General features: G+C 45.7%; 1 protein-coding gene across 6 annotated transcripts in view; it reads right to left on the bottom strand.

The window, feature by feature from the left end:
• Positions 1-19,664, bottom strand: part of AKAP10 (A-kinase anchoring protein 10) — a 38,808-nt gene that overhangs the window by 4,146 nt on the left and 14,998 nt on the right. For 2 of the 6 annotated variants that reach the window (XM_051636164.1, XM_051636162.1), the window contains exons 1-11: positions 14,649-14,980; positions 11,121-11,168; positions 8,665-8,847; positions 7,798-8,352; positions 6,277-6,375; positions 5,750-5,834; positions 5,297-5,420; positions 4,299-4,435; positions 3,087-3,231; positions 2,224-2,397; positions 741-850 (exon numbers count right to left, since the gene is read on the bottom strand). In XM_051636164.1, the coding sequence (XP_051492124.1) occupies positions 741-850; positions 2,224-2,397; positions 3,087-3,231; positions 4,299-4,435; positions 5,297-5,420; positions 5,750-5,834; positions 6,277-6,375; positions 7,798-8,352; positions 8,665-8,847; positions 11,121-11,168; positions 14,649-14,814 (1,826 nt within the window). In that variant the 5' untranslated portion in view covers positions 14,815-14,980. Of the gene's footprint in view, positions 1-740; positions 851-2,223; positions 2,398-3,086; positions 3,232-4,298; positions 4,436-5,296; positions 5,421-5,749; positions 5,835-6,276; positions 6,376-7,797; positions 8,353-8,664; positions 8,848-11,120; positions 11,169-14,648; positions 14,981-18,747; positions 19,205-19,664 lie in introns of those variants that run through there. The other 4 variants (XM_051636165.1, XM_051636166.1, XR_007891246.1 and 1 more) reach the window with 4 other exon arrangements.

The raw sequence follows: 19,664 nt of genomic DNA, 5'->3' as shown, positions 1-19,664 counted from the left end.
TATGGAAAGCAACAAATCAGGAAAACAAAAAAAGTCACCCCAATAAAGACTCCAGTGTCAGAAGTCTGTCATTTTACCAATTACCACCTTTTCCACCTAAAATGGATACACTGGAAAAAATCTCTTACTCTTCTCATGAAGGGTATCTCATGTATCTGAGTTCAAAGTGTATCTTAAGAAATCCTTCTAAAAACTGGAAGGAGGCAAATGCTTGGATGAATCAACCATGTGCTATCAACAGGCAGTGCTAGGAAGTGCTCTGCACTATCATAAAAACATGTCATTAGGGAGAAATGGGTTTACAGTGCCTGGAAGGACAGAAGGCTGGTGTGCAATAGAAAAGCCAGGTAGCTATAGAAACACAGAATTTCTGTTTGAGATCCACAGAGCAGAAGATATTTATAAGGAAGAGCAACTTAAGAAACAGAAGAGCTGTGCAACCTGCTAAAGAAATTAAATATAAGCCCTTCTCTTAGGTTCCAACCTCAAATAGGAACTACTTAGCTGTATTTTGGAGTCAAAGAGAAATAATAACTAGGAGAAAGAAAAAAAAACATCTGGAAATATTTTTCTGGGCAGAGAAACATGCACTGTGACATTGGTGTTAAATCACACTATGGAAATAAATTCACTTTTGAATTATTAAGACATGTCCTAAGACTGGAACATCTTTGGGCACAGCAAAAATGAAACAGAGGTGAAACACATAACTAGAAAGAGAGACACTGAATGAACCTTACCCTGCATATGTTCGTTGATACAAAGATTCTGGATCCAGACTTGCAGCATCTACAATTATTGCTTCATCAAAATTTTTCAGGATTTTAATATTAGCCTTTTTGACATTGGACTACAAATAAAAATTCTAAGTATTAGTGCCCAATGCAGACAACTAACAGCTTCTTAACAAAACTGCTATTTTAGTGTTTCTACACTTAAGACAAACCTCCATGAAGTCTCTAAGGAAGCATAAAGGAATGGGAGAACATCTACACAGCCAGGAATTCCTAACTTGGCCTCACGTTGTGTTTGAGCAGAGGATGCTAAAGTGAAATGAGCAGAGCCAAAGACACATGGTGCAGCTCAGCCCCCAGATGTGTCAGGGCTGCTGGTTCAGCACCACCAGAGCAGATCTGTGTGTGTGCAGGTGACTTGTTTGGGAGTGCACAGCACTGAGCTGCCCCAAAAGCTGCAGCAGCCTCACTCTCATGCATTTGCCCAGGGATTCCCAAACACACAGAGGACACGCACTGATCTTTTTTGGGTCAGAGTATTTATATGAGCTTATGAAAAAAGCCAAGAAAACATCAGAGCAACAGCAGGGAGAGCACAAATGCACAGCAGTCTGGCAGTGCCTGACACAGCACAGAAAGGTTCATGGCAGCAGCGTTTGTCACCTTCCAAACTCCTTTCCTGCTGCTCTGCGTAAGTGCTGCTCTTTATGCAAAAATATGCAGAGACCCAGAGATCCTCCTGTTCAAATTAAGCAGGAATCCACACCACAAAACTCAGCAACTCATTCCTAAATTGCCCGAGCCAGCCCATACCAGCAGTTTCTCCTGCTCAGACTATCAGGCAGCAGGATATTTCAAGATCACAGATTTTTATCCCCCACTTTGCAACTAGGAGGAAATACTCTCTCCTTGCAAATTAAGTAGGAGGTTTAAAAATGTAACAAGCAGGTAGGAGAGCTTCCAATTTGCTTGAAACAGTGCATCAATTAACACTAGGCTAGATATTGGATTAAAAACCCACTGCAGCATTCAATAAAAGCAATGCAGCAAAAGCACTGGCACTTCAGTAGAGCTGAGCACACAAAACTTGCATATTCCAATAGAAATTCTATAGCATATTCACAGGAGTCAATTTTTGCCTAAAGTTCTAACTATGGTATTGATAAAAAAGTTATTTCTAATAAAAAGCATTCTTAAATGTTATGGCACTATGAAGGAGTCTGCAGTGAATATTAAGAGCTTAATAAAAATGTATCTGTGATGCAAAGAACTAAAGGCCTTGGGTACAACAAATGTGATGATTCCCTTCCATGCCAGTACTGTTTGTCTGAACTTAGCAGCAGGTAAGCTAAACACATCTCAGCACAGCACAGGCTTTGACCTTAATGTGGAATAGGAAGCTTCAAATTACAACGTGTTCCTCACAGTGCAGGAACAGAAAAGTGACTGCAGCATCTCCCTGAAGAGAATCAAAGCAGGGAACTCTTACCTGGGAGGCAGAGCCATCCTGGCCCCCAATGGAATCGCTGTCTGGAGAGCTACTGGGGCCATGAATACTCAGTGCAATATTCCCTCCTGGAAATTCATCTCCTCGTACTGAATGGATGAGATCATTCAAGTATTTGTAGTAAAGGTTGCTGGACAAGAAGCCAGGTAAAAAAACCTGAGAGACAGAAGGAGGAGCCCTCTTTAATCAAGGCTGCTCTGCACGATGAGTGCAGATTGTTCACAGAACCAAGGGGACACAGTCCATGTGTCAATGGTACACAGGAAAAAGTGTCCACAACTGGAATTACTCTGGAATAGCGACTGCACTGCTTTAAAATTGAATCCTACTGCAACATGAACAAAAATGACTATGTATTAACCAAATCCTCCAGTAACTGGAACTGAAGTTCAGCATTTTTCCTCTGGAAAGGCCTGGCAACCCAACAGACTCACAGTCATTTTGCTGTGCTGTTCAAAAATCACTTGCAGCTCCAGAATCAAATAATTGATCTCTAGTATCCAAATATCCCACAGTTACAGCACTAGACACAGCACTGGTATTAGACTTGCAAACTGCTACTAGCAGGATGGAATTTTAAAGATACATAAGCAGCTGTTGAGAGCAATTCAGATGGGAGGAAACTGTTACTTCCATTAAAATGGAGTAATCACCCAAGACAAACATTTGACAGAGAATTAACAGAAACCAGCAGGTGGTATCTTTTCACATCAGGCTGGGGAAAACAATCTAGCAAATTTTACTAAAGCTGTTCTATTATGAGATGCTGAAGGGGACACATGACACCCTGCAGAGTCTCCACATCATCTCTGCTAACTGCCCAAACCCTTCTGAAGGCATCTCACCGTCTCCATGGTGGTCCACGCCTGCCGCAAGGGGGTAGTGAAACAGTTGGGGAGAGGACCACCTTCCCTGCAGATGTTGGATTCAATCTCCAGCCTCACTGAGTCGTCAAACCCAAGAGGGTGGGTGGCTTGAAGGGAGAAGTACCTGCAGCAGGGGACAGGGGAAGAAGACAACACAAAAGGATTTGCAAAACTCTGTGAGTAGCTAGAGCCCACCCTTTCCACTTCATCAAAGAAAACCATTAATCATGCTGCAGCCACTAAATGGTGCTGCCTTCAAGTGTTCCTAGAACTGATCCACACCAAGTACAGTAGGGAAAAAAAAATCCCCAAGTTACAGAAACATGTTTTATCAAGCCTTGCCCTGAAGATCCAGATAAAAGAACCAGAGCACGTGAGGACTGATGAGCAGAATCTGACAGAGCTTTGCAGCAGGAACAAAGCTGGTAACACCCAGAACTCTGAAGCAAGATTTGCTCTATTAATCACATCACTGAACACTGAGCTTGTGGGTGGAGTGGGAAGATGACTGGTGAAAGTCAGACTGAATTGTTTTGCTTCCTCTCCCATTATTATTTCCCACTCCACAAGCTCGTGGCAACAAGTCTCACACTTCAGCTTAAGAACAAGCTTCCTCTGGAAGCAGTTCTGACATCCACTTGCCCACTGCACTACTGCTGAGGTGAGACACAAAATAAAGGATAAAAGTTACACTGTTGAGAGGAAAGTCTGACCTGAAAAGGGATCTGGTCACCTCCTTAAAAAAAAAAAAAGTGTTTTGAAGTATATAAAGTATAAAGAACACTTACTACATGTGGTAAGAGCTCCTACAGCCTACTTTAAATGGACAATGGCATCTGACCCTTGAGGTAGCACCTGCTACTAGGTTTAAATCCTTTACACTTTCAAATGCCAACCAGTTGGTTTTGATACTTCATGACCAAATGTTAACTCAAGCCCTTGACTCCTGAAAACTCTTAATTGTGTTTAAGAACAGGGTCCTTATAAGGATTTTCTCTTCACAAAGAAAAATTTTCAAAGTTCTTGTGTGCATGCACATCAGAGGCCACCTTATAAAATGCATCTCAGCACAACAGGGCAAGGCTGCAGAGTTATGGCTTGAACATGAAAAGTTCCTTTTGCACAGTGCAACACAGAAGTACAAGTATAAAATTAGAGCTGCAGAAACAAGTAATTGTTGAACTCCCTCACTTGTCATATAAAATCATGGCATCATTCTGTGCTTCTTGCCCATCATACTGGCCTTTTTTGGCAGCAAGTTGAGACTGGAAGTTATCTGCTGCCAACCAGAACTGCAACACATTAACTGCATCTTCCTTTTCCATGTACTGGAAGGGAAATGGAAAAGAAAAGGACAAATTAAAGAAGTTCTAGCAAGTAACTTTCAATAAGCACAGAATAACCTGCTCCTTCCCATTTAAAACAAGAAACAGTCCTTACATTAATGATGCAAAATTGTCACCAGGGCATATAAATATTCTGGATTTTCAGAGTGTTGCAGACAGATTTAGTTTGTTTTTTTTTTTAAAAAAAGGAACTTGTGACATTTCTTTTCTGTACTGATTTACATATTTAGCTCCTGAGCAACTATTTATCTGTACCACGTTAAAGCCAGAGGAAATGCTATTTTCATGCTATGTTTAAGCTTAAGTTCAGGGTAACCCTGAGCTCAGCATGATGTCTCGGCTTCCCAGCTTGCTTTCAAATCACACTGACTTGTCAGACTATCAGGACAAGTATTTATTACTATTAACAGATAATTCCCTAGAGGTACAGGGCCCACTACTGTAAAATGATACATTAAACCTACCCTGTTCCAATCTGGTATCCTCTCTTGCAAAGCTACTGAATTATTTGTTATCTGTAAGAAAGCCTGAGGCTGCCAAAGTCACACCTGCATTTGGCAAGATTAAGGTGACCATGTCAAAGCTTCCACAAAGCAGAGAGACCCTTAGAAGTGCTGACTGGGGATGACACAAACCAATATTCATGCTATGATACGGTTGAACACTTGCAATCTTTCTACACATGGGCAGGAAACCATTTAATGCATCTCTCATTTTGCTCACCTATTTTTTTTTTGTTATATTTGAGGTGTCTTTATTAGAGCAAACAAGGAATTATTTTTTTTTTCTGTTTGATAGAGAGAAATCATAAAAAACCCCAATAAACCCAAACCTACCACTCACCTCAGAGAAATAGAAGAGGGCTGATTCACAGAAAAGTATGTCAGCCAGATAAACAGTCCCACTAGTCAGCACCTCGATCTGGTATTTACAGAAATGATGACTTCTCAAAAACTCACTAAAGTGCCTGCACAGAGACAGAACAGCCACCAGTTACTATGGGTCAACAGCATCCAAGGCACGTTATGAACCAACTAGTTCTTGCCCCAAGATCTTACACTTTTAGTCAAAGGCAAAGCAAGCAAGGAACAGCACAGGTTTACAAATTACACAGGGAGATAAGGTTGCAGTGACAGCAACCACAGCACGTGATGGCAACGGGTCTGGAGGGAGAGATGAGAGCAGTTCCAGCAGACTGCCCAGGGAAAGTGGTTCCATGGTGGGGCCTCCATAAACATTCTTAACAGCACCACCTTTTGCAAAAGGACAGCAGGCTCAACCATACAAGCAACTTACTCTTGTTCCATTGCATTAAACACTATTGACTGTGCTGTGACAAAACAGTTCGGATCCACTTGTCCATCTTCCCCACAAATCTTTGCTGCAAAGAAAGACCAGGTTAATTTCAACCTGCATTTGGCTGAGCAAGCTGAAAGGCATGAGTGATGACTAGTTAAAAAAAAAAATTACAGTTCAAATCCACTGGAATCAGCTGGTTCTGACTGTGCAAAAAGAGCTTTTGAAGCACTGCAGGTAGCTAAGTTACAATAGCACAGCTAAAATATTTGAGACTCAAATCTGGATTTCCCTCCATAACCACCAGAAATTCTTTCACTAATTTAAGCAAAGTCTCTGCAAGTTCTTCTGGGGATATTGCACAGCACTATGGAAAGGTCAGATCCACTGATAACTGTCATGTGATCTACTGTCTTTTTACAACTTATTTTAATACCACAAACGCTCTTTTTTATTTTTATGAATTTTAAAGATCCACTTTTTTTCCTCAGGAAGCTCTGAAGAGAGTAGCCAGTACACATCCTTACCAACTATGTCATTCCTCATTGCTTCTGTAATAGGTATTGGTTTAGCAGCATCTGGAGAAATATATTTGGTAAAAGTACTAACTGCATCCCGTTCTATACCTGCAAGGAAGAAATACAGAATCAAGCTGTGAATTGCTTGGCCTAGCTCTAAAATAAGGAGTGAATAACAAATGTCTGCTCTTCAGAAAAGCAAGTAATCCAGTCTCATCAGCACTAAGTTTCCTTCCCATGAAGCTTTCAGCCCACTACTCAATACCCAGGTCACAATGAGCCCAGCATGGACTGACTAGTGAGCTGGAACAAAGCAGCACAGCTCTGAATTCCCTACCACCAGACAGGGCAGCAGCCTCTTCCTCAGCTGCACAGCCCCAGCAGCAACTCTTTCAGGGCAAGAACTGCAGCAAAGTTCCTAATTCCTAGCTCATGACATAGAGAATACAAACCACTTGCATTACAAAGGAATTAAAATTAAAAAATCAATCTTGAAATGAGATGCCTCAGAATGAGAGGTATGCTCTGCATGTCATCTTTTTAGAGTTGGGACACTGCTCTGGAAGAGAGGGAGAAATAAATCACACTCCAGGCTTTTCAGATTTCTCAAAAAGGACCCAGTACTTTCAAACTCCTTCAGGTGTCAGAAAGCAAATGTGCTTTTCATGACTCAAGTATCACTGGGTTTGCTTAAGGCAGTTTGGTTTTGCATGTTATGAAGTACATGATAAATAACTGCATGAGAAAGACAAACAATGAGAGAGATGGATGCAACACAAGGAAACTGTTGGGCAAACAAAAGGAACCAACATGAAGAAAGGAGCGTTTCCTTTTTGTCTGTGGAGTTGCACAAATGAGGGAGGACTCAGCAAATGCAAAGCAGGGCAGCAAGTTACTGTGCATCCAGCTTACTGCTAAAAGTATTTTAATTTCATCCTTACATCCAGAAGATGTGGAATCCAAATGAAAACAAATCACTTACAAGTGAAGGAACTCTAGCAAATAAATCCAAGAACAAACCCAGTATATTCCACACAAAAATCTCTACAAGTCTCTTGTAACCATTATTTATGGCATTTTACATAACACAGAATATTTACCTTCCGTGGAAACTTAATTATCAAGTCTCAACCCCATCATCCAAATTTTCTGCAGTTCTTTTAAGCTGGAATTGGTGAGGGAAGAAGGGAACATTGCCACGTTCATCTTCATTTCTTAAGATTACACAGGTAAGAACAGAGGTAACCTAAGCTTATCAGAGTACATCATGACTTTGAAGTCTCTTCAGCAGCACAGTTATTTGTAAATAACCAGAGAGGACAACAACACGTAGCTCAACCTGACCATTACCTACGACAGCAAGTTCATGTTACCAATACACAAAATTATCCAAACTTCTTCCTCACAACATCACATCTTACTTGCTAAGAAGAGGTGAGAACCAAGGCAGCTCCCCACACAGAGCAGGCAGCAGCTGGGACATGCCCCATCTCCCCACTTTTTTGAAGAAAACAAACACATGGCACTTACTTTTCATTAGTTTTCCTGACAAGTCTTTTAGTGCAGAGGAGGGGCTGTTTCTATTTGATCCTGTAAGCTTGGAAGATTCTTGCTGATCAGCTGGAACAGAATGGGTCCCTGTCTCAGATTTTCTTAGGCAAAGAACACTGGTATTGTCACTCTCCTGCCCCGAGAGCACGTGGTTCTGGCTGTGGCCAGTCCTGTTATTCTTGTCCGAAGTCCCTGGCTTGGTCCTGAGCAGATGGACTGTGCTAGAATCCTCCAGCCTCTCCTCAAGCAATCCAGTTGGAGAAGAGGATGCCATTTCCTGCTGTTTGGAAGGTGACACTGGCTCTGCCAACGAGCTCTGCTTCACGGTGTTCAGGCTGTGTGCTCTGATGCGGGACCACGTTGTGGAGTGGAAGCTTTCAGCCTCTAACCAAAACTTCACCAAGTGTTCCATCCTGCGCAGCTCCATGAACTGGATAAAATAAGGGAGGGCTACACTGTCCTGCAGAACTTGTTCCAGGGTCTTGGAAAGGCTTGATTTGGTCTCCTCAGCCTGATAATTCAGACAGGATCTGCCTAAAAAAAATTAAGTATCAAGAGAGTGACTCCACATTGCACTAGACATGGGTATTTGACACAGAAGCGTCCTGCAAGGCAGCTGGTGAAGAGACAATTCCAGCATAATGGTGGCACCCAAAGTGAAGGAACCTCTGTTAACAAACAAATGCACTGTCCCCATTCAAATCCCTTCTAGGGTAACACAGATGCTATTGTAACAGCAGGCAATTTTTAAACTACCTGCCTGAAAACCAAAGGGTGGTGAATGCACCAATACTACACACAGAATGAAAAGCAAAGCTGACATGATTAGAGCTGAAGAAGCTTTACCTAAGTCTCCAAAATGAGCAGCTTCCATGTGACTTGGCTGCTTCTTGAGGGCAGCCGTCCGACTGCTGGAAAATGAGTCCATGTTGGCAGAGATGGCATTGATTGCCACATGGCTTGGTCCTGCAGCCTCCAGCAAGGCATGATTTCTAGTGCTTCTTTGAGGGGAATGTACTGGTACTGGAGCTGAAATCAAGACAGGAATGATTAAAAGGATCCCCAGACCTCTTCTAAGCAGTACCCAGTGCTAAGCACCCCAAGATAAGCCAGACAGTTTCAAGAGTCAATTATACAAGTGGTACCACCACTTGTCATCTTTGATCAAGGGTCTGATAAGGGGAAAGACCACAGAAATGAACAAGTTTTATTGCAGCAAGAATAAACTCACTTCCAAAAGCTCACTGGTACCCACCCACCTGCATTTTCCTTCTTCAGTAGCTAATCAAAAGGCGCCAAGTCCAAGTTTGCACATGAAATATTATTCCTGAGTCTTCCTGCTTCCCTGATAACCGCTATCGGAACAGCCTAAGGCTTTGTCAACAACCCAGCTTGGCTGCAATGTTCCTGCCAATCCATTTCCATTCCTTTTTTGAAGGCTAGAAGGTGTTACAAAATCCTGAACTACAAAGTTACCCGTGAGTTTTAACAGGAATATATATTTTTTTTTACAATATTGTCTTTGCCTCTTCTAGTTTTAGGAGGCAACAAGCAATGCAGAAATGCCTCTGCTGACATCCAGGTGCCAACCTTAGCCTCCTCTGGCTGTTTCAGAGCACAGCTGGCTACTGAGCTCAAAAAGAACAAAAGAGAACTTCCTCACGTAAACCCTGCCAGTGAAAAAGCTTCAACTAATTGCTTATTGATGACCAAGCTGAAAAAAACCAAACCAAAACACCCTCACAGCAGCTTCAAAAGGTCTCAGGAAATGGCGTTTGATGAGGTTATCATGTGAGGACATCTTAAATCCTCTGACTCCCAAGGAAGTCAGATGACACTATCTCAGCACCCTACTTCCTATCAACATAGTTCATCAAGGTGTCAAGCAACTTGTTTTTGATGACTTCCATGCTGCAATTCCACAATTTCATGACACCTGATGACAGAAGCTGACAATGTCAAATTTGCATGTATTGGTATCAGATACATTAGGAGCAACAGTTCAGGGGAGTGAAGATGTTTAAGCTATTGCCAAATGTCTCTCCAGCTGCAGTTTTTGGTGCCCAGACACACCTGCTGCCTCTCACAAAACCTTTGGTATTTAATACCAGCAATAACTGAGAAAACACTTTCTCCCCAGGCCAGTGGATGGCAGCCAGTCCCTTGGCTGGTGACAGGAATAGGGACAACCTGCTGGAGGCTACAGGAGCAGAACCAGAGCCACACTCCTCCTAACAGCTCAGCCTTTGGTGAAGTGGATTCAAACTTCATTTTAGACAATGAACATTTGAGGAAAAATTGTTTTACTTAACATTGAGGATCAAATGCCTGTTCCAAAACCTCCAGGCAGTGCTCAAAGGCTAACCTAACACCACACAGACCATGGAGCAGCTGCCTGTCTAACTGGAAAGATGCTCCCTGTCTGCAGCAGCTCACAAGGTGTCACACATTTCCAAATTCATTTTTATTTACAGGTAACAACCTCTTTCAGCTGCTCATCAGAGATGGTAACTGAAGTCACAGGCTGTGCCATTAAGTGGATGCAACTTATGTTTCCTACATTTTAGTTGCAAGACAGACCCCAGCAAGGTGAGAAAAGCCTTTAATTTTCTCCCAGACAACACATTAACGAAGTACAGAAGCAGGATTTTGTCTGAGGATATAAAAGCAACAGATCATATTCACACAAATTACCTCATCTCCTTTTAGTATTGCAATAAAAACTGACAGGATAAATAATCTTGTTTTCCTGTGGTTGATAAACCTCCTTCCAATCAAGGTGTTTTGTTTTTTTTCCCCTCTCCTAACAGATTTAGCAGCAAGATTTCTGTACCACATGGAGCAGCTTAGGACAGCTCTTTATTCTGACCAAGACTCAGATCTTCAGTCTCACAAGCCACATCAGACAAAGGCAGGGCAGACACTGGCAGCTTCTTTTGCAAATCAGAGTTAAGCTGCTTTTTCACAACTGCAGAGCACAGTGCAGGCAAGCAAGAAACTTCAGAAGCAAATTCTTGTAGATAAAGAATAATCACTATTTGCAAGGTGACTGAATTGCATGATCATTTGGAATTAAAGCTCATGTCTGACATAATGTAATAACCTCCTGTACTTACAGATTCAGCAAGATGAAAGATTAGTTACTATAAATAGTCAGAAAGAGAAGTAATTTTTGGGATTGTTTTTAATGGGATAGGTCACATCTGCACTCAGCTGTAAGGAAATGAACTCACTGCTTAAAATAAATATGGCATGTTACATTAGATATCTGAATTTATAGACAGGCTAAGTATTGATCTTACTTTTAATTGCTTTCACATCTGTGGGCTTTTCTTGTTCTTTGCCTTTCACTGTAAAATACAAAGAAAAATGTTAATGCTATTTTGGGTGACCAGTGACACTTACCAGAGAATGGACACAAAATTCCAGCTTCAGCAAGTATCAAAGGCAGATGTAAACTGTCATTTGGTTAAAACTAATCTCTCCTATTTAAATCTGCACATCTAGAAGCCAACAGAGGCTTTCAAAGCTTTTCTGTTGGGTTAATTTGAAAAGCAAAACCTTGCAAAATCACCCATGAATTAAGTTTAATGAAAAAAAAACAGTGTGTTAAAATTAACATTGATGAAGATGTTTGCTGTCTGCATGATGAAAGCAAGGCAACACTCAGGGTTACTCTAATAAACAGCATTAGCTGGAAAGAATGACAGGTGTGTTCTAAGAGCAGGGTGTTGGCAGATGCTCTTGATGAAACTAGAAATCATGCACCTAAAAACATCATCTCCCACAGCAGAGAAATGTACATGGACCAAGCCCCTCCTCAGTCAGGCTGGATCCCACAGAAATGTTCAGGAAACACACTGCAAAGAGTTAATTCTCTCACAAATAACACTGTTGAACCACCAGGCAGCCCGTGACGAGCAGCTGAGGGGAAGGGAAGAGTTAAAAGAAGTTGTGAAGGAAAAGCAATTAAAAAAAAAATTAAAGGAAGTTCCTAAAGGAAGTGAACGAGCCGTGTTTAAAATGAAAATCAAGAAGCTGAAGGAGAACATCAACAGGATGGCACGAGAAACAAATGAAGTGGTGACACTGAACACGGTCTGCTAACAAACCTCCTCTGGCTGCTCCAGGCTGGGACTATTCTCACAAACAGGTCATCTTTGAACACCTACTGAGAAATCCTTCCAAACCCCACAGCTGGTAAGGCAGCACAATCAAACATTTGCATCACAAAACACGAGGAGGTTAAAGAACAACAACCACCCAAACCCCTTCCTCTTCTGCCCGAGGTCTTGGATATTTGCAAGGGAATCTCTGGTTACACAACAGGGAGCCCCCCGGAGCCAGGGCCGAGCTGCCGGCCCTGCCGCCCACCAGAACCAGCCCCGCAGGGCTGGGAACTGGCAACTCAGCATGTCAGCTGGAAGCTGCGGCCAGCTCGTCCCCCCTCTGACAGAGGGGTTTAAGCCTCCTTTAGGAGGACAGGATTCTTCCCGAGCTGCCCCCCGTGCAGCTGGGAGCAGCGGGAAGAACCAGCTTTTATGTAACTGCGACGTGCTGAGATGCAGGAGAAAAACCACTGAAAACGATCTGTGTGTCTGAGGAAACACTGAGGTGAAACGGGGTGAAGCCACCTCTACACAGCATCACAAATGCCTCACCTTTTCAAAATTATTCCCACAGTTGAATAATTGAATTGACCTGAACTATAGGGAACGATTCCTGAGTTTCAGAGCTCTACATAAGCCTATTTTCAGTTTAAATACATCTGTTCCTTCTTACCAGCTACACAGTTCCTCTCTGTCTAATTATGTACTTATTACTTGTAATACAAACTCCTGGTTCATGTTCCCAACCTCTTTGCACACAGGCTCCTTTTGTCCCCAGCAGCTTCAAGCAGAACAAAATTAAGCAGTTGAGAGCAGAGCACAAAATAAAACTCCTACACATGACAAGACCAGATTTTGGAGGGTGAAGTTTCACTAAGGAATTTACTTCCACTTTCCTCAAGAAGAGGATGTCACTGGGTGCCTGTGAGAAGCCAGAGGTGACCCTGGTACCTCAGAGAGGACTAATTTTGTGAGAACTTCCAGCAGTACTGTGAGATGGGAGCATCTTAATTCATGTCTTGAAATACAGAAGAAGGAACAGACCTGACCTGTTCACCCCCGAGAACACAGAAAGCAAGATAAGAGCATCAGAGGTCACAGCTGCTGGGACTGTGCACGTTACTCCCAAGATCTCCCCAGGGACTCAACACACAGTCTGCCTGTTTCCACTGATAACCATTTCATTATCTCCCTTCAAGACCCCAGCTGCTGGTCCAACTGTCCCAAGTTTAATTGCTCAAGCTATTCCCACCCTCAGTTTTCTAGACCTTCATTTTAAGGTACATACTAAGAAAACTATTTCACTATTATTTTTGAGATTTTTCTAAATGTTCTCACTTTGAAGAACTTTCTTTTTACCCAACACCACCACTTCAAGCCAAGGCCAGGGATGCTTTTATGTGGTTTTGGACTGCATGTGTCTAGTCTTGAGTTCTATCACAAGCCTTAATTTGTTGCTGTTCTCCCAGCTGCAGCTTAAGATCCTCTCTAAAAGCCAGGGTCTAAAATGCAGATGATAATAAACAATTTTATTTCACATACAACCCAGATGAAAGCTCACCTCTCTCTACCAGTGCCTCTCTGGGGCATTTAGTTCTGACTGTGCTTCTCTGACCAAAGATCCTTTAATCAAAGTAACACAGACACTGAATTAGGCATCTTGGTACTTTCTCCCTGAGAAAGTTTCTGCCAGATCTTACACTGCTCCTGTAATTACACATCAGGATGGAACATCAGCTCCATAACTCTCACCAACCGAAGAGCAAAGCTGTATTTGAGCAGTTTATAAGCAGTAGGAAGGCTTTGTTCTGCTGCTCTAAATGAGTGTGTGAAGATCTCAAAAGGATTGTGGCACCTGCAGAACCTTCTGCAGACTTCAAGAGTCTTCAGAACTACTCCTGGGAACAGAAGGTTAAAGTCATTTCTTCCAGGACTGCTGCACTAACCTCCACAGAGCATGAGAAGTTTGATGCAGGTACTTGGGCTCAGAGCCCTGGAGCAGCCACGGCTGGAAGAGCAATGGTTCTATTGCTTCAGCTGCAGCATTAGGAGATAACAGAACCACTTTCCCAAGGGGCCTTTCCTAAGAGGAGCCACTTCCAACAAAACCCCCTCCAACCACACACTCTGCAGATCCAAAGTGCATCACACCACACTTCAGCACAAGCACCTTCCAAACACTTCACTCTCAAAGAACAGTTGAGCTACACCCATTTGTGGAACAGGAATACTATAAATATTTCAGGAGTCCTACGTTTCAAATCTTCTCTTGTGCTCCATTAGCTCAAAACACACATTATAAAACCCTACAACGGCTTGGGAAGGAACCTCAAAGATGGTCAGTTCCAGCGAGGCCTCTGGCTTGTGGGAAGCCACCAGCACGAGCGGGGCTTGAACCTACTGCTGGGACATCCTCGGGCTGCCGCAGAGTTTTACAAAGCCACGCACAGCAGCATCGGGGGGGAATAAACCCATAAACCCGCGCATTGTTCGAGAGGCTCAAACCCCGCGCGAGGCTCGAGACCCCGCGCCCCAGGGCCCCCAACTGCCCCGACCCGCCCCGGAGCGGGAGGAGCAGCCGGGCCGGGCCCCGGGAAGGCCGGGGCTGCAGCACCGCCCGAGGCCCCGGCGGGAGCCCCGGGCAGCCGACCCCGCCAGGCCCCGCAGCAGCGACCGACCCCGCCCCGCAACCCCCGGCGGGCGCAGGGCCCCGGCACTGACCGTCGTCTGCGAGGAGCCCGCTCCTCACGGGCCGAGCTTCCTCCCGGGCGGCCGTGCCCGGCGGGGCCGCGCTGAGCTGCCGGGCGGGAGAGGAGGGCGGCAGCCGCCCCTCAGGCCCGGGCCTCCCGCCCGCCGCCCCCCGGCCTTTCCGCCTGAAGAACGACATGGTGCCGGGGAGGGGGCGAGGCGGCCGCTGGGGCGGGGGGGGGGGGGCCGGCGGGCAGCGAGCCCGGCTCCCTAGGAATGAGCCTCGTTCCTCCGCCCGCCGCCGCCGCTCCCTCCGCCCCGTCCTCCCGCCGAGGCGCCCGCGGCCGCCATCTTGTCAACAACCGCCCCGCGGCCTCTTCCGGCGGCGCGGCGCGCCAGGCATGCCGGGACGCGGCCCCGCCCCTCCCAGCATGGCCGCCCTGGCGGCGGGCGGGCCGGGCAGCCCGCGCGCGGGGGCCGCCATCTTGGGCGAGGGCAAGAAGCCCCCGGGGGCGGGGCGGCCATCTTGGGTGAGGGCGGGAGGGCGCCCCGCCGCTTCGGGGCGCTGGGGCCGCGCGGGGGCCCCGACACGCTGAGCTGGGCGCCCACAACGGCCCCGCTGGCAGCTGCGCCTGAGCAGCCGCTTCCTCCGCCTCCCGCCCCAGAAACTCCCCCCCGGGCCAACCCCTCTGCCCTGTGGATAAAGACTGTTCTTGTCAGCCCGGGTTTACAGATGAGGAAACTGAGGCACAGCGGCAGGAGGCGGCTCTCCCGGAATGACCCAGCTCCGCCCGATCCCTTTGGAATTGCTGGGAGCGCTGGGAAGCCAGCAGTGAGTCCCGGGGAGGGAGGAAACACAAGCCACGTCTGCTGCCCTGCGGGCTCCTGCAGCCCGTCCCGCGCAGGAACCAGCTTTCCCAGCACAAACCTCTCAACCTAGTTCCTCTTGAAGCTCTTTTTATGCCACAACATGGTTGGGCTTGATCCCCAGGACCTTGTCCCATGGGGCCCAATTAGCAAAAGGCCAGGAGGGTCCCAAAACAAGCCCCGCGGGCGGTGCGGGGGGGCAGGAGGCAGCTGCGGGAGCCCCGTGTCAGGACGGACCGATGCGGAGTCCTCCCCCTGCCACGGACTGTCCTGCTTGAGCCGGGAGAGAACGGTGTCATTAATAATAATTACACAGGTTTCTGCAACATCTTTCATCCAAGTGTTCCAAAGCCCTTTACAAACACTCGCTAATTAAGACTCACCAATGGTAAATTGCATAAGAGGTACATGGGGATCTCTCCAGGGCTGAGAGGAAACCCTGGGCAGGATGTTGCAGCTGATCAACACCCTGTAGCAACTGCATTTTCTCTTTTGATATTATTCTTGTTAACTGATGCTCTTTGATACATGTTTGCACATGTGCCCAGAGGCTGGTTGGAGGATAATGAACTATTATGTGTATGGTTTTTGCATAATGAAGGGGGTTACTTACCTGGCACGGAACCTAAGAGCCTGGTAGTTGAGTAAAATATACAAAAGGGGGCAAATCTGGGAGCAGGGGGTGACTCAGTTGGGGAATGCTAAATTAACATCTTCTGGCAGAAGAGTTTGCACCCAGTCCCCTACAAAGATGAAGTATAAAGGGAGCCCCAACACAACCAGTCTGATTCCCAGTGTCCTGCACACAGATTTCCTTTGTTTCCATGTAGCTGTGTCTGGCTGCAGGGTCTGTGCTGCAGATCAAGCTTCAGGCTTCAACTGGGGTTGAAGCTGAGTTCCAGAGTCCTGCTCTGCCAGGCTGCCTGGTTGCAGTTGGTGGTAGAAGTCCCAAGGGAGTCTTTATGGTGGACACTCTTTTTGACCTTAAACACTGATCTTTTTTCTACTGCCAGGCCCGTAGATCCAACTGATGCTGCTCCTCCGAGGGGCAGTTGGAGCAGGTGTGTTTTCTGACAGGTTTATTTCTGACAGGATGGACCCTTTTGTGCTGGGACAGGCAGTCTCCCGAGACTGCACCTCCAGCTGCAAAGTGACAATTGCTGCCATCACTAAAGGCAACACTGTCAGAAACCTGCCCATCTGGCAATGCAGGGCTGGGGTGGGCAAATTGTAGCATCCCCCACCACACTCCAGGAAGAAAATCTTCTGTGTTGCAATTAATTTTTCAAGCAGCAGCTCCTTTGCTGAAAAGCCTCGTCCAACCTGTCACAGTCTTGGTGATAATTCAATTATCTGTGCATCAGATTCTAGATAATTGATGAAACCTCAAGCTACAGGCATGGTTGGCATGAATTACATTTCCTGGATTGAAATTTTCTCCCCCTGTTGGGAATGTGCAGAAGGGCTGAAGCTCCAATGTACAGTCACTCAGCCCTGGAGATCTGAACTGGAAGCACTAATAACATCAGGTTCTGGAGTTTTTAACAGGACGTGACAGTTCAATTAACTGAGCAATCAGCTGAAATGTGACTTCAGGACATAGGCTGGCCAACATCAGAGAAGCTGGGAGACACCTCCCTACAATAAAATATTCAAAGAAAAATAATTGCCTGAGTGCCTGGTGCTTTTTGCCTCCCCATAGCTAGAAAAACAAACTTTAATATTTGAAAAGATCTAAATGGGATGCTCTTGTTTGGACAGAATGAATAAAGCAGAACAAGACTCTGTGTTCCAGTACTTAAAGGAGGGTCACCCAGAAGCTGGAGACTCCCTATTTACAAGGAGCCACATGGAAAAGACAAGGGGTGGTAGGCACAAGTTGCTCCTGGGGAGATTCTGTTTGGACACAAGAGGTGAGTTTTTCACCATGAGGACAGTCAAACCTTGGAATAGTCTCCCATGGGAAGTGGTCTCAGCTTGACAGGGTGCTGAGCCACCTCACATAAACTATAGTAGCACCTAAAAAGGTTGGACCAGATGATCCTTGAGGTCCCTTCCAACCTGGTATTCTATGATTCTGTGATTCTATGATCCTTTGCCTCAGACAATTAACCACAGGGAATTGCTCTGCTCAATTACAGGACTCAGAAAACCAGAAATGTAGCAAATCATGTTCCAGGCCATTGCCATTTCTCACATCTTTGGGACATGTATTTACATGATGTTGGGATTCTATCTCATGCATAGACTTTTCACTACTTTGGGAATACAGCTAATTAAAAGCTATATGACTATGGGGCTCTAACAGCCTAGATCTTACTCTGGAATTAACAATAATGTCCAAAATATATAAGGAGCCAAAGATGCCTTTGCACAGAAACACACCACAAGCTTAAAAACCACCTATTAGAAACGTTGCCATTAGCATGGTTTAAAAATTACATTTCAAACAAAGATACCTTAGATGAACTTTAAAATAAGGAATAGAAATCACTAAGAATCCAAGAATTACTGGTGAGGGAGAGTGGGAAAGATGCAGCATATCCATGTGGTGGTGCACAGCAGGATGCTGGGGAAGCTGTAAAATTGAGGAGACAGAACTGATGCCATTCCAGTCAGGATGCTTCAGATCTGCCACCACAGCAGCTTCAATTACAGACTCTAGTTTTCCTCCTTTTTTTTTTTTTTCTCTGATGGGCAAACAAGTGGCTGCATGCACACATCAAAATGTGGCTGTGGCTGACCTCAGCCTTAATTGGAGCAGGAGGGTTGGTACCAGCTTTCTCAGCTGTGCTGAGGATTTCAAAGAATGGAATTATCCCACGTTCCAGCCTGGCAACAAAAAAATAAATTACCTGATTTTATTGAAACGTTGTAATCCCTCCTTGTCTCCTTCTACTGAGCAGGTGCCCAAGGAGGAAGGTTTGTTTCTCTGTGTCTGGTGGCTGGGCACAAGTAAGGGGTGAAGGGTTTCTGTCTGACTCTTAGTGGGTGGGTAAAAACCTGAGCCTTGAAGTGGAAAACAAAATAAAATGGGAGAGGGGGAAGAAAAATCCTCTCTCCTAGCAGAAGAGGGATGTGGTCCTGCCCTGCTGTGGGTGATCTCTGGGCAGCTGAGCTCTGGGCATAGACATGGGGGAGAGGAAAGTCCTCTGCAGCTGTTCCCAGCCCTGACCTGCTGGCTCTTCCTCACACTTTTCTGCAGAGCTTTTGTGCCACTCCAGAATTATTATAATTTACTGAAAACAAACAGGATTGTTCCTACCTCCTGTTAGTCCAGGTGGTGTTGGGTGGGACTGACCTCAGATGACCTTTCTCCAATTCACAGTTTTTCCCAAATTCTGAGCCTTTTATGGTGCCATAAATACTGGAAGGAAAAAAAGAAGAAGAAAAAAGCAACAACAACAACAACAACAAAAAGATAAGAAAAAAATGTAGTTTAAACCAAGTTTCTCTTTTCCTCCATTTACCATTTTTTCCCCCTTTTGTTTTTCTAGATGCCTCAAAGGGTACAAGCAGTGACACGGCACATGGCAGCAGTTGGGTATTTCTCCAAACCAGGGAGATGAGACAAGGCTGAGTGCGAGTCTGTCCCTTCAAAACCTTGCAGGAGGTCCCAGGACAACCCGCACGCACAACGGGTTTTACATGCAAGAAGAAGGACACGGCCCCTTGAAGGTCAGACGCTGCCACCAGACACAGCAGCAGCGTTTTATCCTGGGCGTTTTGTCCGTGAATTCAGCTGCAAAGTGCAAACGATCTGCGCATCACTTCCCTCCTCCCCGGCAGCCCCGGGGGCTGAGCAGCCCAGCTCCTGCCTCCAGCAGTCTGGGCGCACACCAGGAGAGGGTGCCAACCCCCCGGCTTGGGAGCGCGGATTTCGGCAGGAAAATCCCGCTCCGGCAGTTTCAGCCCCCTCCTCTGCGAGGGCTGCGATTAAAACACCGAGCAAGGCAGCCCGGACCTGAAGGGAAAGCGCTTTGGTTTTGGACCCAAAGGTGCTCAGCACTTCTAGCTCTTATTTCAGCAGGAAGTGCCCGAAACCCGCCTGAAGACTTAGAGCAGGAGAAACCTTTTTTAAAAGGATTTGCCTCTTGTGGGGTGGGTGCCTCTCGGGGGGACAGGGAGCTGCTGGCGGTGGAGAAACCCCCCTAAGATCCGCGAGGCCGGAGCATCAGATAC

Source organism: Apus apus, chromosome 18, assembly GCF_020740795.1.
Source record: "Apus apus isolate bApuApu2 chromosome 18, bApuApu2.pri.cur, whole genome shotgun sequence".
Taxonomy (NCBI): domain Eukaryota; kingdom Metazoa; phylum Chordata; class Aves; order Apodiformes; family Apodidae; genus Apus; species Apus apus.
Note: the sequence above shows the minus strand (reverse complement) of the source record. Positions and strands in the feature narration are given on the sequence as shown.